The sequence below is a fragment of the Nyctibius grandis genome, chromosome 4, assembly GCF_013368605.1.
Source record: "Nyctibius grandis isolate bNycGra1 chromosome 4, bNycGra1.pri, whole genome shotgun sequence".
NCBI classification, from domain to species: Eukaryota; Metazoa; Chordata; class Aves; order Nyctibiiformes; family Nyctibiidae; genus Nyctibius; species Nyctibius grandis.
Genome location: NC_090661.1, coordinates 48,996,292 through 49,020,800, shown reverse-complemented (window position 1 = coordinate 49,020,800; position 24,509 = coordinate 48,996,292). Strand labels below are relative to the sequence as shown.

Sequence of the window (24,509 nt, the reverse complement as noted above, 5' to 3'; positions counted from 1 at the left end):
AAACACATAATGAATTACATATTTAACAAGGGAAAAAAATAACCTGCTGTATGTTTCAAAGAAACTTTCCAGTTTTGATACTGGGCTTTGACACTGGGAATGTTGTATTTCAACTGAAAGTAAAACTAATCACGTGTTCTCTGTGCTCAGAACTCACAGCTCACCAATCCAACGGAAAAGCCTACTTACGGTCATTACACTGGCTTCCAGAATATGAAGTCATGGAGCAATCACAGGTGAAGCCTTCCCATTGCTGATTACAGATGCCCTGATTCGCACAGGAATCTTCCTGGCAGGTAGTGCTCGGTCCTGGAGAAGGGATGACAAGAAAAGGGTGAAACAAACCTGAGAGAATCATTTTTAGGCAGGCCCACAAAAGTTCCAGCTCATTGTTACCATTACTATTAGGATCCTCATGCAGGAGAGAAAAAGCACTAACGAAACACTTTGCCGTTATTAGACATGCAAGAAACTCAGGTAAAAAGAGCACAAAGACAACTGTACAATTCAAGACAAAACAGCAAACCATAGCACAGAGTAAGGAGGAGGAAGGAACAGCAATGTATTCCCTCTCACACAGGCCCAACTCATATGTTCAATGCTTGCTCAAAGAAATTTACTGTAAAATATGGTGTGATGCAAGGATAACAAACACTGCCAGGTTGTGTTGCTTCCCTGGAAGTTTGATCCCCTGGAAGTAGGGGAAGGCTAAAAAATGGGCCCAAGAACAATGCTTCATCCTACCCAAAGAACCCTGATACGTGGATTCAAACTGAAGTTTTGAAGCCGCAGTTGGCTACAACTTTGCTTTATAGGTTAAGGAAAAAAAAAAAACCACCAACAAACAAAGACCCTGACCAGTCCCATTACACAGGTTCCTCTGGAAACACTTCAATGAAGTCCTCAGAAGAGCATGACATTAGTCCACGACACTTCTCTATTCTAAACTGGTTTTCACAGCCTTCGGGCTAAGCAGAGAAGGAAGCAGCCACTACTACAGAACAGCCTTTCATTTTTCTGTGATTTGGCGCTAACAGTTGCTATCCTACTCAGATAAATCTTGCAAAGACACAACCCAAGCAACGGGCAAAAAAGTGATCTTCAGATCAGAGGGACTCTGAATGACAGTTTTATCAAGGAGATAGCTGATGCTGAATCACCTGAGAGCAGATGTGAGCTGCAAGACATAGATGGTAAGAACATGAGTTTAGAAGTTACTTCCTGGGAAAGTATTTTATCTTCAGCATTCTAGACAAAGGTATGCTGCTCCTATTGTGCAGTACTTCAAATAAAACATACAACTATAGTTGACATACCCACTATTCTGTATCCTGCACTTGCTGGAAAAGAAGAAACAAAAAAAAATAGAGTAGATAATAGAATATCAACTGGCTAGGTTGCCTGAAATCAGTTTGTTAACCACTTCCAGTCTAGGACAATAGCATAAGGATAAAGCTAGGACAGCGGCGGCGGCAGCAGCGACAGCGGCGGCAGCGACTGAGATGAGTGTGGGGGCGAGGGCGACATCGGGCTGTAACCGGGCGGTTTTCATACTCTGGGCCCCCCCGAGCAGCAGCCCCGAGCTGCTTCCCCCCCCACCCCAGACCCGGAAGTTCCCGGCAACGAATCAGAAGAGGAGGGTGTGTAGCACCACCCCCTGTTGATTGGGTGATAAAGAGCCTCCTGGAGGACAGGGACTAGTCCCTGCCCAGAGGGTACAGGGTGAGTCAGCAGTGACGGGGTGTGCCCCAGGGCGGGAGAGGCCGCAGCCGTTTGCAGCTCGTTGGGGAGGGCGCTGACTCCCTCCCAGTGCACAAGGCAAGGAAGGGGTCAAGGAGCTGTGAACCAGGGGTGTCACCAGCAGGTATTTCCCAGCTCAGTGAAAGAACACTGGTATCTACCCGGCGGAAGAAGACCAAAATGGATGTGGGAACCCAGACAGAGCTTCCACAGAAGGAGGCAATGGTGCAGGTCGCAGGCTGCAGGGAATGCTACAGCGTCTCTATGGTGACAGGGGGCTGAGTGCGCTGTGAGCAGGTAGATGATCTGCTCGGCCGAGCGGCACAGCTGCAAAGCCAGGTTGAAAGGCTTCAAGCTGAAGGAGAAAGACTTAGGAGCATTCGGGAGGCTGAAATGGAGATAGACTGGTGGAGCCAGGCTCTGCCCTCCCTGCAACAAAAATGGGAGCACCTGCCAGAGAGCTCCCAGGATCGAGGGACCCCTGTACTCTGCCCCTCTCAGGTGGAAAACAATAACCTAGAGGAGAGGAGTGAGTGGAGGCAAGTTTATGGTCGTGGCAAAAGGCAAGTGCCCTCCTTGCCTACCTCGCCTCCACTGGTGCCTCTGAGAAATAGATATGAAGCCCTAGTGGAATACAGCCGCTCCAATGGGGATGTGGTGGAGAGGCAACCTATATCAGAGGTCCCACCACAGTCAGAAAAACCTGACAGGCGTATAGCTACCTCCTCCACAAGGAAGAAGAGAAGAGTTTTAGTTGTTGGAGACTCCTTCCTAAAGGGATCTGAGGGCCCAATATGCAGAGCTGACCCCCATCACAGGGAGGTCTGCAGCCTGCCTGGAGCCCGAATCAGGGATATCACCAGGCAACTCCCCAACCTGGTGAAGGCCACAGACTACTACCCCCTGCTGATCTTCCAGACAGGTGGGGAAGAAGCGGCTTCCCGTAGTCTGAGGGGGATGAAGAAAGACTACAAGGCCCTAGGACAGTTGGTGAAAGAGTCTGGGGCACAAGTTGTTTTCTCCTCCCTCCTTCCATTTTCAGGTCATGACGTGGGATGGAATAGTAGGATTCTCTCTATTAATGCCTGGCTATGAGACTGGTGCTACAGGCAGGGCTTTGGGTTCTTTGATAATGGCTGGTTTTATAAAACACCAGGCGTGACCGTAATACATGGGAAAGGCTTATGTCGTAGGGGCAAAAGGGTTCTGGGACAGGAATTAGCAGGGCTCATTCGGAGAGCTTTAAACTAGATTCGAAGGGGGATGGGGTAGTAGCTGGGCTTGCACCACTGGTGCAACGCTCTAGTGTTGAGGTAGACCAGGAGGCCTCCAATCTCCCTGGGGTGAAATTGGTGTGCTCAGCTCGCTCCCTGAAATGCCTGTACACCAATGCACGCAGCATGGGGAATAAACAGGAGGAGTTAGAAATCCATGTTCGGTTGGGGGGTTATGATCTAGTGGCAATTACAGAGACTTGGTGGGACACCTCGCATGACTGGAATGTGGTCTTGGATGGCTATGTCCTGTTCAGGAAAGACAGGCCACTAAGGAGAGGTGGTGGAGTTGCTCTTTATGTGAATGAGCAGCTAGAATGTATTGAGTTCTATCCAGGGGCAGATCAGGAGTGAGTTGAGAGTTTGCGGGTGCGAATTAAGGGGCAGGCTAGCAGGGGTGATACTGTTGTGGGTGTCTATTACAGGCCACCAGATGAGGATGAGGAGGTTGATGAGGCCTTCTACAGGCAGCTGAGAGCAGTCTCTCAATTACAGGGCCTGGTTGTCATGGGGGATTTCAACTACCCTGATATTTGCTGGGAGGCCTACTCAGCCAGCCATCCTCAGCCCAGGAGGTTCCTCCAGTGCATTGATGATAACTTTCTGATGCAAATGGTGGATGAGCCAACTAGGAGAGGAGCGCTGCTGGATCTTATCCTCGCTAACAAGGAGGGTCTGGTTGAAGCGGTGAAGGTTGAGGGCAGCCTTGGTTGTAGTGACCATGAGATGGTAGAGTTCAGGATCTCATGTGGCAGGAACAGAATAGCTAGCAGAATCACAACCCTGGACTTCAGGAGGGCCAACTTTGGCCTTTTCAAGCAATTGCTAGGGGAAATCCCATGGGACAGGGTACTAGAAGGTAAGGGGGCCCAAGATAGTTGGTTAGCATTCAAGGACTGCTTCTTCCGAGCTCAAGATCACAGCATCCCAACAGGTAGGAAGTCAAGGAAGGGTACCAGGAGACCTGCATGGTTAAACAGGGAACTGCTGGGCAAACTCAAGTGGAAGAAGAGGGTGTACAGATCATGGAAGGAGGGGCTGGCCACTTGGGAGGAATATAAGTCTGTTGTCAGAGGATGTAGGGAGGCAACTAGGAAAGCTAAGGCCTCCTTGGAAGGGTGACCGAACACTGGAACAGGCTGCCCAGAAAGGTTGTGGAGTCTCCTTCTCTGGAGACATTCAAAACCCGCCTGGACGCTTTCCTGTGTGATATGGTCTAGGCAATCCTGCTCCGGCAGGGGGATTGGACTAGATGATCTTTCGAGGTCCCTTCCAATCCCTAACATTCTGTGATTCTGTGATGAGAGGTCGAGGACAACAGAAAGGGCTTCTTCAAATACATTGCAGGTAAAGCCAACACTAGAGGCAATGTAGGCCCACTGATGAATGAGGTGGGGGCCCTGGAGACACAGGATAAAAAGAAGGCGGAGTTACTGAATGCCTTCTTTGCCTCTGTCTATACTGCTGGAGGCTGTCCTGAGGAGCCCCGCACCCCTGAGGCCTCAGAAGAAGTCAGGATAGAGAAGGAGTCTGTCTTGGTAGATGAGGGCTGGGTCAGGGACCAATTAAGCAATCTGGACGTCCATAAATCCATGGGCCCTGATGGGATGCACCCGCGGGTGCTGAGGGAGCTGGCGGAAGTCATTGCTAGGCCACTCTCCATCATCTTTGCTAAGTTGTGGGCAACGGGAGAGGTGCCTGAGGACTGGAGGAAAGCGAATGTCACTCCAGTCTTCAAAAAGGGCAAGAAGGAGGACCCGGGGAACTATAGACCGGTCAGCCTCACCTCCATCCCCGGAAAGGTGATGGAACAACTTGTTCTTGGTGCTGTCTCTAGGCACATCAAGGATAGGGGGATCATTAGGGGCACTCAGCATGGCTTCACCAAGGCTATCAAGTCAACCAACTTGATAGCCTTTTATGAGGACATAACCCGGTGGACAGAGGATGGTAAAGCTGTGGATGTGGTCTATCTCGATTTCAGTAAAGCGTTTGACATGGTCTCCCACAGCATCCTCGCAGCTAAACTGAGGAAGTGTGGTCTGGATGATCGGGTAGTGAGGTGGATTGTGAACTGGCTGAAGGAAAGAAGCCAGAGAGTGGTGGTCAATGGGACAGAGTCCAGCTGGAGGCCTGTGTCTAGCGGAGTCCCTCAAGGGTCAGTACTGGGACCAGTTCTATTCAATATATTCATTAATGACTTGGATGAGGGATTAGAGTGCGCTGTCAGCAAGTTCGCTGATGACACAAAACTGGGAGGAGTGGCTGAGATGCCGGAAGGCTGCGCAGCCATTCAGAGAGACCTGGACAGGCTGGAGAGCTGGAGAGTTGGGCAGGGAGAAATTGAATGAAATATAACAAGGGCAAGTGTAGAGTCCTGCATCTGGGCAAGAACAACCCCACGTACCAGTACAAGTTGGAGACAGACCTGTTGGAGGCCAGCGTAGGGCAAAGGGACCTGGGGGTCCTAGTGGACAACAGGATGACCATGAGCCAGCAGTGTGCCCTTGTGGCCAAGAAGGCCAATGGCATCCTGGGGTGTATTAGAAGGGGTGTGGTTAGCAGGTCGAGAGAGGTTCTCCTCCCCCTCTACTCTGCCCTGGTGAGGCCGCGTCTGGAATATTGTGTCCAGTTGTGGGCCCCTCAGTTCAAGAAGGACAGGGAACTGCTAGAGAGAGTCCAGTGCACAGCCACGAAGATGATTAAGGGGGTGGAACATCTCCCTTATGAGGAGAGGCTGAGGGAGCTGGGTCTCTTTAGCTTAGAGAAGAGGAGACTGAGGGGCGACCTCATTAATGTTTATAAATATGTAAAGGGCAAGTGTCATGAGGATGGAGCCAGGCTCTTCTCAGTGACATCCCTTGACAGGACAAGGGGCAACGGGTGCAAGCTGGAACACAGGAGGTTCCACTTAAATATGAGGAAAAACTTCTTTACGGTGAGGGTGACCAAACACTGGAACAGGCTGCCCAGAGAGATTGTGGAGTCTCCTTCTCTGGAGATATTCAAAACCCGCCTGGACGCGTTCCTGTGTGATATGGTCTAGGCAATCCTGCTCCGGCAGGGGGACTGGACTAGATGACCTTTCGAGGTCCCTTCCAATCCCTAACATTCTGTGATTCTGTGAAAGCAACAACCCGTCAGTCTTTGTTAGCAACAACAATTCCATGCAGCTCATCCTACTCTTCATCATATCAGCACCACCATCTGTACTTCAGAGATGAGATAGGACACATCAAAGTGGAAACAGTATTTTCAAATGTTTTAACCCAAAATGAAACCCCTCCACCTCCATCTAACACCACCCGCAGTGATTGCGCTAAATCCCATAGTTATACAGCATCTTTGATATTCAGACTGTGCATCTGGGCACTTCCACATTTACGAGCCTTTGTAGAACCCACATCTAACTGGAAGCCCCATGTCATGTCTCCCAACAATTCAAAGACAAAGCCAGGAATGGGCCCTTATAGCTTTGGAGCAGAGCACATCTTCCCACCAGATCATCTTTCCCCACTGCAAGAAAAGAATGGGTGAATTTCAGTAGCTTTTTAGCTATCTGTGTTTCTTTCCATCTCTCCTACAACGAGAATGAACGTGTGACTATCAGTAGGGAGAGAGTTTAACTGAACATTAACAAAAACCTGAGTTTCTTCCACGACCTGTTATACTGTTGAAAACAAAAAAAAAACAAAACCAAAACCCCAAAATCTCTAGGGTAGAAGCATAAGTGTGGATAACAAAAGCAGACAACAAAATCCCTGAAAGAAAATTCACCTATTGAAAAGGGGTGGTGGCAGCTGCCACAGCAAGAAAAGTGTGTTACCATACTGAAAGTAAGTTGAGCAGCATTTTTCAACACTTTTCTCCTCCCCTCCGCCTCTTCTTCCCACCCACCTGACTCTCATTTGCAGCTGTATGAATCCCAGTGGTCTCTTTGGCACAGCGTGAAGTTAACAGATCACTTCTAGGATTACAACAGTGCTGACAGACTTTACAGTGTGGGCTGGTAGGCACATGTATGTACATGCTTCCCTCCTGCCTTTACACTTCTAAGAGATGGATATAACTATATAGATACACATGCATCAGGTTGGGGTCCGACACTTGCTTCAGGCTTACTCTGGCCCAGCAAAAGAAGGGATGACATTTAACAATCTGAAATAGAATACTAGTTGTCATTTTACCTAAAACGTCCGAGTTATCTGAGGACAAGGAATAAAGAACTGATAGATCTTCCCAAGAGAAAGGATGCTCCCCAGAGCCTGAAGTTAGGGACGGGGGGCTGTGTGAACCTCCCATGATCCAGGAGGAGACGGTTAGTGACCTGCTGTGCCAACTGGACACCCACAAGGCTATGGGCCCGGATGGGATTCACCCCAGAGTAATGAAGGAACTGGCAAATGAACTCGCCAAACCACTCTCGATTATCTACCAGCAGTCCTGGTTAACTGGAGAAGTTCCAGCCGACTGGAAATTAGCAAATGTAATGCCCATCTACAAAAAGGGTCAGAAGGATGACCCAGGGAACTATAGGCCTGTCAGCCTGACCTCGTGCCAGGCAAGGTGATGGAACAGATCATCCTGAGTGCCATTACCACGGCACTGCAGGACAATCGGGGCATCGGGGCCAGCCAACATGGATTCATGAAAGGCAGGTCCTGCTTGACCAACCTGGTCTCCTTCTATGACCAAGTGACCCGCTTAGCAGATGAGGGCAGGGCTGTGGATGTAGTCTATCTAGGCTTCAGTAAGGCATTCGACACTATCTCCCACAGCATCCTCCTAGACAAACTGGCTGCCCGGGGCTTGGATGGCTGGACTCTTCAATGGGTTAAAAACTGGCTGGATGGCCGAGCCCAGAGAGTGGTGGTGAATGGGGCAAAGTCCAACTGGCGGCCGTCACTAGCAGTGTTCCCCAGGGCTCAGTTCTGGGGCCGGTGCTGTTCAATATCTTTATAGATGATCTAGACGTAGGGATTGAGTGCACCCTCAGTAAATTTGCTGATGACACCAAGCTGGTGGGAGTGTCGATCTGCTGGAGGGTAGGAAGGCCCTACAGAGGGATCTGGACAGGTTAGATAGATGGGCCGAGACCAACGGCATGAGGTTCAACAAGAACAAGTGCTGGGTCTTACACTTTGGCCACAACAACCCCATGCAGCGCTACAGGCTGGGGGAAGAGTGGTTAGAAAGCGGCCCGGCGGAAAGAGACCTGGGGGTGCTGATCGACAGCGGGCTAAACATGAGCCAGCAGTGTGCCCAGGTGGCCAAGAAGGCCAATGGCATCCTGGCCTCTATTAGGAATAGTGTAGCCAGCCGGTCTAGGGAAGTGATCGTCCCTCTGTACTCAGCCCTGGTGAGGCCGCACTTTGAATACTGTGTCCAGTTCTGGGCCCCGCACTTCAAAAAAGATGCTGAGGTGTTGGAGCGAGTCCAGAGGAGGGCAACCAAGCTGGTGAAGGGTCTGGAGGGTATGACCTACGAGGAAGAGCTGAGGGAGCTGGGGTTGTTTAGCCTGGAGAAGAGGAGGCTCAGAGGTGACCTTATTGCAGTCTACAACTACCTGAAGGGAGGCTGCAGTGGAGTGGGAGTCGGCCTCTTCTCCTGGGCAACTAGCGATAGGACAAGAGGACATAGCCTCAGGCTTCGCCAGGGGAGGTTCAGGTTGGACATTAGGAAGAATTTCTTCTCAGAAAGGGTTATTAGACATTGGAATGGGCTGCCCAGGGAGGTGGTGGAGTCACCATCTCTGGATGTGTTTAAGAAAAGACTGGACATGGCACTTAGTGCCATGGTCTAGTTGACAGAGTGGTGTCAGGGCAACGGTTGGACTCGATGATCCCAGAGTTCTCTTCTAACCTGGTTGGTTGGTTGATTCTGTGATCAGTACTCTACTCAAGGAATAAGACTGCGTGAGGCCTAGTACCTGTGGCTTGAGGTGCTTGTAGTAAGAGTCCAGGGAGCCAAAGGATATGAATCCATGACCAGTATTGTGGTTACTGAATTGTATTTTACAGAAACCAACTGTGAAGATGGGAACAGTACTTTCAAATCAGCCAGAGAAAAAAGAAAAAAACACAATGATGAGGAATTTTGAAAGCCTGACAATACCACTAGGAGGCTCGAAGCCTGACCTGTCGTCTTTAGAGTCAGTTGTGACAGCACAGCACAGATGCTGCGTATTACGCTTTGCCTCACTCCTTAGTACTATGGGCCATTTGCATGGTAAAAGGATCTTTGTCTCTGAGAGTTCATCTACTCCTGCTGCTTACAGTCCTTGCCTGATGTCACAATTCTCCATCTGTGGCAACAGAATTTTGTTCAGAGCAACTCACGGATGTCACAGGGGATTAGCATTTTGGATTAGGGAGCAAAGCAACAGAAGCACAGGAAGGTTTACAAAATGAAGATTGTGTTACCACGCACATGTCCTTTAGTGCTAAGGAACAAGGAAAGAGAAGATGACAAAATTTATATATACAGCAGTAGCATTGTTTCTAAAATACCGATGTCATCAAGGTTCAAGTCTATTTTTAATCTCATTCCTTTGGCAACACTTCCAGCAGTCGAAGTATTTAAAAGCAAAGTTTCAGAACTAGTCTTCACATAATAATCTGAGATACAGCTGATAAATCACACTATACTTTTAATTAATAAAATATGCATACTGACTTTAATTTTCTCATTAAATTTCCAACACCCTGACAACACGTGCTATTTCCATTGAGTGCATATTTGTTCAAAGGCCTTGCTTTTGTTGTCTGTTTGTAGCTGGGCTTGGCACATTGTCTTCTTCATGCCACAGCACAGAAGAAAGGGGAGTGAGTGGGCAATAGATACATAATAAAAGTGGAGGAGTCCCCAGTGCAGAAAAGCATCCTCGCTAGCAGAAGTGTGACTTGCTCTGTCTCCTCCTGTCCAGACTAAGCCTAACAACAGAGGCAGCTCCTTAGGAATATGAGATGGTAAAGCCGAATTCTTCAACAATGTCCATTTGATCTTTATTTCTGCATCTCTAATTTTTACTGGAACAGCTCAGTATCTGAGGACTTGCTGGATCTGAGATCTTGTTAGGTCTTCCTCCCTGGAAAGGAGTCCAGTATTACACTATTCTTCCAAGTTACCTAGCTAGATGTATGGTTTGTTTATTAGTTTTACCACTAAGTATTTGAAGAAAATCACCTTAGAAGAATACAGTAACTAGATCTCTTATCCATATTATGCTAGGAAAAATTACTTTGTCTCCCTAACTCTTTCCTGCAATTTCAGACGTATGGTAGGTTTCGCTCTGCCCTGAAACTAAAAAATTTGAATTCTACTCTTGTGTGTTGCTAAAACTGGCAAGTTTCATCCCACAGGTGGGCATGTTTCACTGGCAAGAGAAGTCATTCCTGCTGTGTCATTTGAAAGGTCTTTGCAGAGAAAGGAACTTCAGGAATAAAAGACAGTATTGTGTTTATCATTCTTCCAAGTTACATGAGGAATCAGTTTCTTTATATGACAGCTGCAGGATTATAACACAACTGCCTTGTGCTTTGATCATAACTAGCAATAAGCATTAAGCTAAGCAAACCATTCCTGGTCTTGCACATAACACCTTCCTCACACATCAAAAATTCACTCCTATTGAATTGAATCTGTCATTTGTACTTTCTCAGTAAGATGAAGATCTACAATAGGCAAGGTTCCATGGCACCATGGGTCCATTTTCACTCTCCCTGTCCCTAAATGCTCCCATCTTTTTTCCTTGTACCTCTGAAGAAGTTAGGAAGAGATAGGAAAGTAACACACGCAAGACATCTTTACTGTCTTTGCACAATAAGGTGCTTCTTTTGTCCTATAGTTCCTAAACTGCAAATGCCATCAAGCACTGAAATATCACTACCACTACCAGTCAGACGTTATGATGGGCAATTTATACCTATGATAAACCTACAATCTGCTCCTGTCAGCCCTCCTCTTTCATACCCAGTGATAATCTGCTTTTTTTTTTTAATTCAATGTGCAGGCCCAGCACAGCTCAGAGAGGCATCAGATCTTGGAAACCATATGCACTAGGTAGAATATAAACCTGTTCCACGACTCACTCTTAGTGCAGGTTAAGGAGGAAATGAAGTTCATCCAGCTAAGCTTCCCAATTTTAGAATAATTTGGAAAAAAATACATTTTTCTAAGTAAAAAGTGAGCAAAATTGAGCCTAAATCTCATGGAACCACCACTTCACTGGGTGGACCATATCTCATATGCTGTAACTGTCAAATGTCAACAGTGGCACATTGACACCTACTTTGCACAAATATAAGTAAATAAACTACAGTCAAGGTTCAGTACACAATTCAGAAAGTTAGATCCTGTATTTTGAATCACAGGTGGTAGAAAGCAGGAATATCAGAGTAACTTTAACTTGGCAAACTAGAACCAAAAAAACAAAAGGGATTTTCAAGGACTGCAAGGCCAGCTCTTTGAGCTCTCTCAGTTCCAGATTTTTGTTAAGAACTCATCATCCCTTTCATTGCCTAAATAAGGTTGGACGTCTGGCAGGTTCCATATTTAAAGTTACCCATTGTCAGAAATAACTCAAAAGCCAGCATTCTGCAGTCCTCTGAAAATACAGCCATTTATTCAAGTGCCTCAACAGAACCTGAACTCTTCATTCACCTGATGTCAATTATGACATCAGGTCCTTCTGTTCCAAATATGTGGCTGGTCTAAAAATTTCAGGGACTGGGACTAGTTAAAATTACAATTATGCAAGTGTCCCTTGGAAAGCATATTTACATTAAGGTGACAGGAGAAGGGAATCAGCAGCAATGGCAATCCACAGAGGATGAATCTACAAGGTGGTGATGGGGTTTTCCCCTCCATGAAACCTTGCATATACCTGTCTTCCTCCCTCTTGTCACCCTTCCATTCTCCATCTCTAAGCAACCTAAAAGGTCTTGAGCAAAGTGCTCTACACATGCTCGTGAGGAAAGAACAAAAAAAAACCAAACAAAACCAAAAAAACCCCAACCATACAACAAAAAGTCAACTGCATAAAAGGGAGTATGCCTGGACCTGAGATATAACAAAGGACAGGGAGATGCAAATGAAGTAGAGGAAGTAAACAGTATTCAGACATAGAAACTAAAAGCAGAAATGAAAAACTGAAAGGGCTGTATGTGAACAGGAAAAATACAGTCAATTGGAAAAACACCCTTCCCCACTGCAAATCACAGCAGTACAAAAGTACCAGGCCTTATGGCCTAATCTGAAATAGCCAAACCTATTTAACAAAGGTTGGTTTCCTGAAAAGCCAATAACCCACACTATGTACTTAAGACAAACGTTTCCCCTTAGGCTTCCATGGGATCAAATGTCTCCATCTGAAGGGCAAATATTCCTATAGGATTCAGACCTCTGCAACAATATGAGCTAGAGCTGGAATAATCTTCACAGCTGTGACAAGCCTTTAGGTTCTGAGGACTCTGGAAAAATCAAAACAACAAACAAATCTGTTTGTTCCGGGACCTCTTCTTCATGCTGCATCCACTTCAATGGACATCAAAAATCGACCAGGAACTCATGGGCATGTATTCTTAATTCCAATGGACACACAAGTGACTAGAGAGAACAACAGCGGCTGTGGACTGAGACAGGATACTTGCTGATATCTAACACAAGTCCCAAATTCCCCGTGACAGTTTGAATGGATGGCATGGAACACCTTAATCCTAAAACTTTTTACACCCCAGTGTCCTTCCAGGATGCTTTTTCTTCTCACACCAGTCCCAGCCCATGTATCCTTCCTGTTCTTTCAAATCTCATCCTTTACCATTTTCCTTTACATAAACTTCAGAAATCCCCTAGAGGCAGCACCTAATACTCTCTAAATCCCTAACCTCTGTAAGATAGAGTACTTCAACTTTTTACAGCTGGGAATAGGCCAGAGATGCCAACAAAATGTGTTTGCAGTCAGATGCTCCACATGCATAGAGCACAATACGTCACACTAACTTCTGCCTACCTCTAGGCTGTCAAATCTTTCACTTTCAATGTTTATACATCCAATGGCTAAAATTATCTTAGGCTATCAGTATCTTTATCTGTTGGGTAAGAGGGTGCCTCCTAATATGCTTATGTCCATTAACAACTGCTACAGTGAAACTGTTTACCCATTCAAATTTCCTTGGTTCCTCCAAATATATCTTTATCCTTTTCTACTGAACCATAGGATGCCAAACCCTACCTAAAAACACAGACAATATTCTGAAGCAAAGGTAATTGCTACCTGCTACACCTGGAATATGGAACAGGAACATTTTAATTTGAAAATTGCATCTATTGCATTACATCAGGTCCGCAATGTCATCAGGTCTTCACAGTAAACACGGTGAATAGAAAAGGAGTTTATGAAGCACATGATTAAAGCCACAAAAACTTAATTCCAGTGATATGCAAAATGTTGGGAAGTCTTGTCTGTATCTCAGAGAGTGAAACACAAACACTCTACATGTTTTCTCCCACAACAAAGCCTTACACTAAACCTGTGGTTTAGACAAAATTTCCAGGTGATTAAGCTGATATCATAACCAGTATGAAGCCGGGAAAAGCCCTTTACCTTTGCTGGGGGCTGTCTGTTGGTGGGCAGGCTGCTGAGATAGCCCGGGCAGAGCCAGCACACCCCGGTAAAATTAAACGACCGATTAACATGCCAAGAGCAGTCATTGCCACGGAGACCAGCTTCAGGGCAGGTAAGACTGCACTGGGGAAGGGATCTGCAGCAAAAAGGGCCGACAAAAAGCTCTTTTGGGGGCTTTTTTGAAGCCGGAAAAAGCCCTTTGCCTTTGCTGGGGGCCATCTGTTGGTGGGCAGGCTGCTGAGATAGCCCAGGTGGAGCCAGCACCACCCACCGTTGACCAGGTAAGAAGAATCCTCCGAGAGGCTTAGGGGCAAACAAACAGTGATTGTGTGTGCCCCAGGGAGCAGGGCGGGGCGGGGGGGGGGGGTGGGGCCGGCCACAGCCGTTTGCAGCTCGTTGGGCAGTTACAGCTGAGCTGCTGTTTGCAGCTCGTTGGGTAGGGCACTGAGTCTCTGCCAGCACACAAGGTGAGTTGGATGCTCTAAGAGATCTGCCAGCGCGGGTGAGGGGAGAGGAGGAACAGCAGCCTGCAGGGATGTGTGAACAGGCCGTGTGGGAAGGAGCAAACAGTGGTTGGTTCCCTCCCGGCCAGAGAGAAGAACATGGTCACAACACAACCAAGAGCCACAATGAGGAACAATGTGGGAACTCAGACCGAGCTCCTGCACAAACACGCAGCTGTGCAGGTCTCTGGCTGTGGCAAGTACCTGAGCCTGGCACTCGAACTAGAGGGAGTCAGAGACACGGCTTGTGTGTGGTGTGATCAAGTAAATGACCTGCTCAGGCAGGTGGTTCAACTGAGATAGATTGGTGGAGCCACGCTCTGAGGCAAAGGCAGCAAGAAGAGACTCTACAAGAAGTGGAGAGCCCCCTTCCCCCTCCTGTCACCAGACCAAAGGCGGGGACATAAGGGACAAGGGGGAATGGAGAGAGGTCCCTCCTCGGAGAGGCAAGAGAAAACCTTCTTGGCCCCCCTCACCTTCCCAGTTGCCATTGTACAATAGGTATGGGTCTTTGGGACTTGACGGCCAGGTGAATGAAGATAGAGATAAGGATCCATCCAGTGAGTCGCCCATGGCTTGTCACTCATCCCCACTTCTTATGACTTCTTCAACTAAGAAGAAAAGGAGGGTAATTGTAGTAGGCGACTCTCTTCTGAGGGGAACAGAGGGGCCCATTTGTCAACCTGACCCAACCCACAGGGAAGTCTGCTGCCTCCCTGGGGCTTGGGTTAGAGATGTTAAAAGGAAGCTCACTGCTCTGGTGCAGCCCTCTGATTATTACCCTTTGTTAGTTAGCCAGGTTGGTAACGATGAGGTTGTAGAGAGAAGTCTAAAGGCAATCAAAAAGGACTTCAAGGCACTGGGGCAACTAGTTGAAGGTTCAGGTGCGCAGGTGGTGTTTTCATCAATACCTCAAGTGGTAGGGAAAAACACTGAAAGAGGGTGGAAAACACACCTGATTAACACATGGCTCAGAGACTGGTGCCACCGTCAGAATTTTGGGTTCTTTGATCATGGGGAAGTTTATATGGCACCTGGTCTTGTTACCAGGAAACAGTAACCAAGAAAACTCTCTAAACCAAATGATAGTTTAGAAAGCCAACATTGGTTTATTGCAGCGCTGGGATCTCTCCTCCTAGCATGCACACCTAGGAACAAAAGCATACTTATTATATGCATTATAGAAAAATGAATATTCATATCATTCCAAGAAAAGCCCACCTATTCCAAGAAACTTATGCATATGCTAATACATTATGTAATTGTCTTTGTGCATGCGTACTAAATTGGGGAATGGGTCTTGGGTGGTCTCTGGGGGTCTCTAGTGGTCGCAATCCCCCCTAATTGTGCTTCTGCGCAAGCGTGGTCGAGGCCTTCTTGTTTACAAGTGCAGGTGGCCTCAAGGAAAAGATATTGTTCTGGTTCTCACTGGACTTATTTCTCCTCCGGCGGCAGAGTTTGGGAATCAAGTTAATTTAGCCATCACAAAGTTGTTTTTCACAGTCTTGTTTGTCTTTGGCCCTTTTTTATAATTAGCAAGGAATTTACCAGAGACCTTGGATTTTCTAAGACTAAGCGCAAGCAAGAATCATTGACAACTGTAACACTTACCAGTCCCATAAGCAGACTCTATCTACAAAACATGCAGTTTGCTTCAGAACATACTGTTATTCTAGCTGAAAGGAAAATTACAGACAGGAAAGTTGATTCTGTGCAAAGGTAACACAGAGTAGGCCTTTTAGAGCCTACTCTGAGGTCTACGCTTGCTAAACCGTTGCTAAACCGTCTGGTATCAGTCTGCTGGCGACAGATGGAGTACGTCTGTCTCAAAGGGGAAAAAGGATCCTCGCACAAGAGTTGGCGGGCCTCGTTGAAAGGGCTTTAAACTAGGCTCAAAGGGGGAAGGGGACAAAACCAGGCTCACTGGAGATGAGCCTAAGGACAGCCTTCAGACTACTGTCCTACTCGAGGTGGATAATGGTGGTACACGGGGCAATAATAACACAGGGCTCACTAATAAGTTAGTAACCAAGGAAGTGGCCAGGAATGGTCAGATAGCAAGAGTGAAAACTGGTGGCTTAACTCCCTCTCTGAAGTGCTTATATACCAATGCACGGAGTATGGGAAATAACATGAGGAGTTGGAGATCTGCCTTAGATTGCATGACTATGATGTAGTTGCGATCACTGAAACATGGTGGGATAGCTCCCATGACTGGAATATTGTCATGGATGGCTATGTACTATTTAGGAAAGACAGACCAACAAGGCGAGGCGGTGGTGTTGCTCTTTATGTGCAAGACCAACTGAAATGTATTGAGTGAGGGGGTGAGGTAGAACAGGTTGAAAGCTTGTGGGTAAGAATTAAGGGACATGCAAAGGGGAGTGAAACTGTTGTGGGGGTCTACTATAGACCACCAAACCAAGAAGATGATGTTGATGAGGCCTACAGACAACTGGAGGTAGCTTCTAGAACACACTCCTTGGTACTCATGGGTGACTTTAATCACCGTGATATTTGTTGGGAAGCCCACACAGCTGGACATGTTCAGTCAAAAAGGCTCTTACAGTGCATCGATGATAACTTCTTAATTCAGGTAGTGGAGGAACCAACGAGAGTAGGTGCACTGCTGGACCTTGTATTAATGAATAAAGAAGGACTAGTTGGGGACATTAAGGTTGGGAACAGCCTTGGTGACAGTGATCGCGACATGGTGGAGTTTAGTATTTTACAAGGTAGAAGTAGGGCAATAATTAGGATTACAACCCTGGACTTCCACGGGGCCAAATTTGTACTCTTCAAAGATCTACTTGCAGGAATCCCATGGGCTAAGACTCTGTAGGGCAAAGGAGCCCAAGAAAGTTGGTCAGTTTTTAAATACTACTTCCTCCAAGCCCAAGATAGGTGCGTTCCCTTGAGTAAAAGATCGGGTAGACGTGCTATGAGACCTGCATGGATAAGCAAGGAGCTTCTGAAGGAAATCTCGTGGAAGAAAGAAATTTACAGTTTGTGGAAGAAGGGTCTTGTCACTTGGGAGAACTATAGGGAAGTTGTCAGGATGTGTAGGAAGGCAACAAGAAAGGCCAAAGCCCTCTTAGAACTAAAACTGGCAAAGGAAGTAAAAGAGAACAAAAAGGACTTCTTCAAATATATCAGTAGCAAAAGGAAGAACAGGGAAAGTGCCTCTGCTGAATGAGGTGGCAGCCCTGACAACTGAGGATGCAGAGAAGGCAGAGTTGCTGAATACCTTCTTTGCTTTGGTCTTTAATCCTAAGACCAGCCCTTGTGATCTCCAGACCCTGGATGTAGGAGAGGAAGCCTGAAGGAGGGAAGACTCTCCACTAGTCAGTGAAGACGGGGTTAGTGATCAGTTACGGAAATTAAATACACACAAGTCCATGGGCCCCGATGAGATGCACCCAAGAGTGTTGAGAGCACTGGCTGATGTTGTTGCTCTACCGCTCTCCATCATTTTCGCAAGATCGTGGCAAACAGGAGAGGTGCCTGAGCACTGGAGGAAAGCCAATGTCACTCCAGTCTTCAAAAAAGGCAAGAAGGAAGATCCAGCAAACTACACACCAGTCAGCCTCACCTCCATCCCTGGAAAAACGATGGAGTGGCTCATTCTGGAGGTCATCTCTAAGCACATGGAAGAGAAAAAGGTTATCAGGAGCAGTCAGCATGGATTTACCAAGGGGAAATCATGCTTGACTAACCTGATAGCATTCTATGATGTCGTGACTGAATGGGTAGATGCAGGGAGACCAGTGGATGTAGTCTACCTTGACCTTAGCAAGGTGTTTGACACAGTTTTCCATGACATCCTCGTGAGCAAGCTCAGGAAGTGTGAGGTAGAAGAACAGACAGTGAGATGGATTAAGAACTGGCTACACAATAGAGCCCAAAGAGTGGTAATCAATGGTGCCAAGTCCAGCTGGAGACCTGTAACTAGTGGAGTCGCCCAAGGATCAGTGCTGGGTCCAGTCCTGTTCAACATCCTCATCAACAACCTTGATGAAGGGACAGTGTGTCTTCTCAGCAAGTTTGCTGATGATACGAAGCTGGGAGGTTTGGCTGATACACCTGAAGGCTCTGCGGCCATTCAGTGTGATTTGGATAGACTGGAGAGCTGGGCAAAGAGGAACCTAATGAGGTTCAACAAGAATAAGTGCGGAGTCCTGCACCTGGGAAGGAGTAATAAAATGCACCAGTACAGGTTAGGAGGCGATCTGCTAGAGAGCAGCTCCGTGGAGAAGGACCTCGGAGTCCTGGTGGACAACAAGTTATCCATGGGACAGCAATGTGCCCTTGTGGCCAAGAAGGCCAATGGTATCCTGGGGTGCATTAAGTGTGTCCAGCAGATCGAGGGAGGTCCTCCTCCCCCTTTACTCTACCCTGTGAGACCTCACCTGGAGTATTGCATTCAGTTCTGGACTCCCCAGTTCAAGAGGGACAGAGATCTACTGGAGAGAGTCCAACAGAGGGCTACAAGGATGATTAAGGGACTGGAACACCGGCTTTATGAGAAAAGATTGAGAGACCTGGGGCTTTTTAGTCTGCAGAAGACTGAGAAGGGATCTGATTAATGCGTATAAATATATGCGGGCTGGGTGTCAAGAGGAAAGGGGCAACCTCTTTTCACTGTGCCCTGCGATAGGACAAGGGGCAATGGACACAAGCTAAAGCACAGGAAGTTCAACCTCAACATGAGGAAGAACTTCTTTACTGTAAGGGTTACAGAGCACTGGAACAGGCTCCCCAGAGAGGTTGTGGAGTCTCCTTCTCTGGAGACTTTCAAGACCCATCTGGATGCGTTCCTGTGTAACCTGCGCTAGATTGGTCCTGCTCTGGCAGGGGGGTTGGACTCAATGATCTCCAGAGATCCCTTCCAACCCCTAACATTCTATGATTCTATGATAACAGATATCATCTGTGGCTTCAGGTCTGTTAGAGACGCATTGTTCAATGCCTCTGACTTCCCCTTATACCTCAGACCATTGTCTCCTTTTCCATTAAAAAGGAGGAGCATTTTTGCAAACTTCCACAACATTCAGAAACAAATTAATTTGTACTCTATATTGCAGTCTCTCTAGATGAGCTGAGAAGTATGCTTTCACTATCATGTTTAAAGGGACAGACTTTCAACACCATGGAAAACACCTCTCTGCTTATACTAGCATCAAAGTCGTATTAATTTCTAATAAGTAGGTTTCCTCATTTATAGGAATAGGGTATTTGTACGTATTTGTACCATTAGTCCTTCCTTCATTATGTCTCCTAAGAATTAGCCTTCATTCTGCACTCTTTACCCCATCATCTCCCTGCAATTCAAATGGCATGTTCTCAATTACTATCTGGCCTCTCCTCTTTGAGCCATCTTCCTTCGTTTCTCCCAGTTTCCCCCCCTGCTACTTTTCTACTGCAGCTATTCTCAGTCTCTTTAATGGCTTTCACTTGAGTAGCTTTAGTATTTTAACACCATCCACATAGTCCTCAACCTTTTGGCAGCCTCGAACATCATTGATTGATGCCTTTTTACTTAGCAGGCAATAGTAAAGGATGTCGGTAAGAAATTCACGTGAGGATCAACATCATGAAAGAGCCCTATCTGCTTTGTAAAAAATCAGGCACTATCCAGTAAAAGGTTCTAAAAAAGACCTATGAAAGGTACAAAAATTAGCAGGTACAAAAGGATCAGGCATGACCACTCATATGTTGGATCAACTATAGCTTTTAAAATGCCATCTAACTACTAAGGGAATGTGTAGTTAATAGATTTTCTTTTTTCTTTTTTTTCTTTTAACTGAAATTCCAGAAAGTTATTTCTGTGGGGATTTTTTTTTTTCCAAAGTCTGAGTTAAACTAGCTTTTATCTCCTGGTCTCACTCCTTAAGATCAGCACTGAAGAATCCAAGTCAGCTTTTTGTTTTGTAAAGCTCTGAGGGCCTTCTGTAACTCTATACACCACAGCTATTTGCCTGAACAATCATTAGGCATTTCAGGAAACCAGCCTGTGCTCATATAGATATTGAGAGATTGATACAGTCAAACCCCCCAGGTCAACAGAAACACCTCCATTGTTTGCCATATCCTTCTTCAACCCAGACATCCCCTCCAAAGGAGCTGGGGTTTGTCATTCTGTTCCTGTCTCAGAGGTGTGACTGCATCCAGTAAAAGGCACCAAATGTTACATAAAAGTATCTTTCAGTTCAAACCAGTAATGGGGAAGAAGGACCTTCTCTACCTTTCAGGTCAGCTTTGGTCAACTCAACTTTGTTAGCAAAAAATAACAAACAAAACAAAAAACAAACCAAAAAGAGCAAAACCAAAAAACAACAGGTTAGTATAAAGGCAAATAAACCAGGGTCACATCACTTCAAATAAATAAAAGCAATTGGCATAACCTTCACAGCCAACGTGCATAATCAATACATGCAGGAATGACAACGTAAGCAACAAGGAAAGAGGGACATGGCTACCTTAACCCAACCAAGCAACAGAAACCAAAACCACATACAAGAGAGAGGAAATGCATTTCATACACACACACACAAGGTCACAGAATTTACAGATAGTAGAAAGAAAAGGAAAAAAATATCACATTCTTAACACCCATCTCTCAGCATTTACCAATAATTTAAGAGAAATTTTGTCTCATTTGAGAAATACTTAGAATCCATTTAAGTAAAAAAATCTTTTTGACTTTCAGCATACTTGTCAAGAATATTTTTCTTTTGTTTCTACATCCAGGCTCTGGATCTGAACTTAAATCTTCTCTCTCTCATAAAAGCACAGCTTGCTCTGGCTTTTTGACCAAAGTGGATTTATCTCCAGAAAACCATAGGGGACTGACAACTCTGGAAGCTGACAACCTCTGTTTATCCCAAGAACTGAACTTGACACTGGATGTAAAGTCACAGTAAAACCTTGTGCCCTCACAAGTTGTTGCCTGCTCATGGACTTCAACACATCCTTAAGAAAACTTGCATAAACAGGCAAAGAAACAGCTCAGGCTTTAGACCCATATAATCTTCATTGATCTCATCAGAGCAATCAACAGAAATGATAGTAGTACAAGCTCACTCTTTCACCTAGGTGGGAATGATCTTGTTACCTGTGGTCAAATCATAGTCCACATGGCAAAAGAGAATCATAAATCTACTAAGTCTGACTGAGGATCCTAGTACACTTTCTGAAAATTGCAGCACATAAAAAAGCAAAGTAAAACAAAACAATACCACTGATGCTCTTCCATTTAGGCACAGGATTTTTTTTTTTAAATGGAGTGAGTCCAATTCACAAGGAAGCCACATAGATTTTTGATGCATTATACCTTGATTCTAAGTTTTCTCTTTCAGCATGGAAAAAGCTAAGGACAGAGGCGGAAGTACAGGCAGCAGCTCCTGAATCCCTTGCCACTGAAGGTTACATATTTCTATTATACAGCACAAGGGGAATAACAAAACACCAAATCACTGACCTCAATGCTCAAAAGATGGGTATTTAAGAAGTGCATACTCACCTTTATTACCTTCTGTTCTCAAAAAGTTCTAATATCACAGCTGATATCGAAGAGAGATTGGTAGCTCTCCCTTTCTCCCATTGTCTCCTTTTACATTTACAATCCAATAAATTAGAACTGGCATGTACAGATGCCATTTCCTGTGGTTCCTATGAACTTTAACATTTTGAATCTTTGCTATCATTTTACAGCCCACGAATGACTCAAGATGGCAATTACCTTCCCTTTTGAGCTAGTCAGATTTTTCTTCCCACTTCTGGAACTGTTCTACTACACAGAGCCATAAAATTCCCAGAGTTCATTAAACAAAATGCAAAAGAAATGGGGGAGGGGTGGAAAGAGGAAGAGGATGCATTTCACCATGCATCTTCTTCAACACATATTCCAACAAAGTGATTTCTGTGTAACAAACAAGCACTCTTCCTAACTGCCCTGGCTCCTCATTTTCTTTGTAGCTGAGCTGGAGCAAAGCTTATATTTGTTCCATAATTCCAAAGCATAAAGAACAAGAGAGCTGTCAAATCATCATGGAGTAAATTAATGCTCTTCTCCTTGTCCTGGTTTGGCCTAAACCAGGCCGATTTTCCTTTCAGTGATTTTTACTTTCAGCTAAGTCTCCTCTAAATAACTGCACTTTCTGAAACTAACTGCATGTTTTTGCAGACAGTGTCTGCTTCCAGGACTGATAACGCTCGAAGTTTGTAGTTATCGCTGAGGCACCGGTAGGGATGTTGTGCAGTAAGGCTCTTGCTGTACTTTTTCTTAGAGAAACCAAGGTCACTGCTGATTCCTCACTGCTTACAAGTGAAAAGCCGAAGGGGGGAGCAGACAGGGCAGGTGACCCAAAATTGACCAACGAGGGTATTCCATCCCATACACGTCATTCTCGGTATAAAGCGGGGGGATCGCGAGGGTCTCGCTCTTGCTCGCTCTTGCTCTTTCTGCTATGGCCGGTGTCCAAGGAGGACTCCGACTGTTTTCCTGCTGCCCCCGATCCCGATCCGTGCATCCCTGAATCCAGCTCTCGACCGTCGCTAGGCCCAGCCTGGGCCTTCCCGGAGCCTGCCCTGCAGTGCCGGTGGTGACGTTGCCGACATCGGGGGAGCTCGATCTTGGTTTTGTATATATATTTGTATATATTTGATTATTCCAATATTATTATTATACTCTTTTTCATTATTATAGGTTTATTAAAACTGTTTTAACTTTCCAACCCGTAAGTCTCTCTCCCTTTTCCCTTTCCCTTCGGGTGGGGGGGGAGGGTTAACAGAGAGCGTCTGCTGCAGGTTTAATCGCCAGCCCAGCTTTAAACCGTGACAGATTTATTGGCGCCCAACGTGGGGCTCGAGAGAAGCTCCAACAGGTTCCTCTGATAAGTCGAATCCCAGCTCCGGCGGGAGGAGACCCGGAGAGCTCAGCTGAGAGAGTATCAGATTTCTTCCTTTGAGATTTACGAGGGGTTGGAAATTAAAACAGATAGCGAAGATGCTGATGTCATTTTTGAATGCTGTGTTATCTCATCTCTTTATAAAGCCTTTTACAGAGTTAAGTGTAATGATACCTTACTTGCCGTATGCGCTGTTTGTTACTGTTTATGTGCAGTTTATCACTGCTGGGCACTGGTCAATGTGCATTGTTTTGTTATGGCGTTTCATACTGATTTATGTCGTGATAAACTGGGCTGTTACTATTCTGACCGCGGTAGCAGCGATTTTATCTGCGGGCTCCGGGCGTCCTTTAGCTGATTGTGTTAATGATTACACTTCCAATTTTACTTTGGGAAATAGTACCTTCTCCTTTTCTGCCAAGCTGATTCCTCTAGATTTTGTGAAATTCGGATGGTGCTGTCTAGGTGGCATGTTTTTATTTTCGCTTGTCCTGAATGTTTCTGATGTGGGATAAGATTAAGTATCGGTGCAGGGACAGGTGTAGGTGTTATGCAGCCACCTCAGATCCTACAGCGTGTGCTGCCGCTACAGCCACTAAATCCACTGAAACCTCGGCAGCCTGCACCACAGCTGCTACACCCCCCAAGATGGCCACTGCAGCTACTCAGACTCTAACGAGTCTCAGCACTCCCACGACAGCCACTGCATCTACTCAGAACCCAGCATCTAACGAATCTGTACCAATTGCTCCTGTAACCAGGAAGAAATACAGAAAGAAATCAGCTCGTGAAGAGGAGGATGATGACTCAGAGCCTTCTAAGGCAGAGCCATCACAGGACCCAGGTGAGGGCCCTTCTCAGGCAGAGTCAGGGCCCGACACAGATGGGGGTTCCCTTGATCGTCATTTTAAAGCAGACCCATCACAGAAGAAAGGTCGTTCTAAAGCAGAACTATCACAGGAGGAGGACTCGGATGTAGAGATAACCTACCACTCCTTATCCCTGAAGGACCTGAGAAATATAAGGAAAGACTTCAGCCGTTATGATGGTGAGCCAATTATTACCTGGCTGCTCCGATGCTGGGATAATGGGGCGGATAGCATGCAATTAGATGGCAGAGAAGCCAGACAGTTGGGATCCCTGTCCAGAGATGGTGGTATTGATAAGGCGCTTGCAAGAAAGTCAAACACTATCAGTCTCTGGAGGCGACTCTTGTCAGCTGTAAAGAGCAGGTATCCCTATAAAGATGATGTTATGAGCCACCTAAGCAAATGGACCACTATAGAAAAAGGTATTAACTACCTTAGACAACTAGCTGTGCAAGAGATCATTTATAGACACCCACGGGACATTGTAGATCCTGTAGATCCTGATGAAGTGGAATGCAACCGATCCATGTTCCGGAAGGTTGTGAAGAATGCTCCACCGACATATACCCATACATTGTCAATATTAGTCT

General features: G+C 46.1%; 1 protein-coding gene across 21 annotated transcripts in view; it reads right to left on the bottom strand.

Moving 5' to 3' along the window:
- The window catches only part of NRXN3 (neurexin 3), a 1,063,598-nt gene that overhangs the window by 597,180 nt on the left and 441,909 nt on the right, over positions 1–24,509 (bottom strand). For 19 of the 21 annotated variants that reach the window (XM_068400267.1, XM_068400270.1, XM_068400271.1 and 16 more), the window contains one exon: positions 190–309. In XM_068400267.1, coding sequence (XP_068256368.1) covers positions 190–309 — 120 coding nt within the window. Of the gene's footprint in view, positions 1–189; positions 310–20,385; positions 20,413–24,509 lie in introns of all 21 variants that reach the window. The other 2 variants (XM_068400275.1, XM_068400273.1) reach the window with 1 other exon arrangement.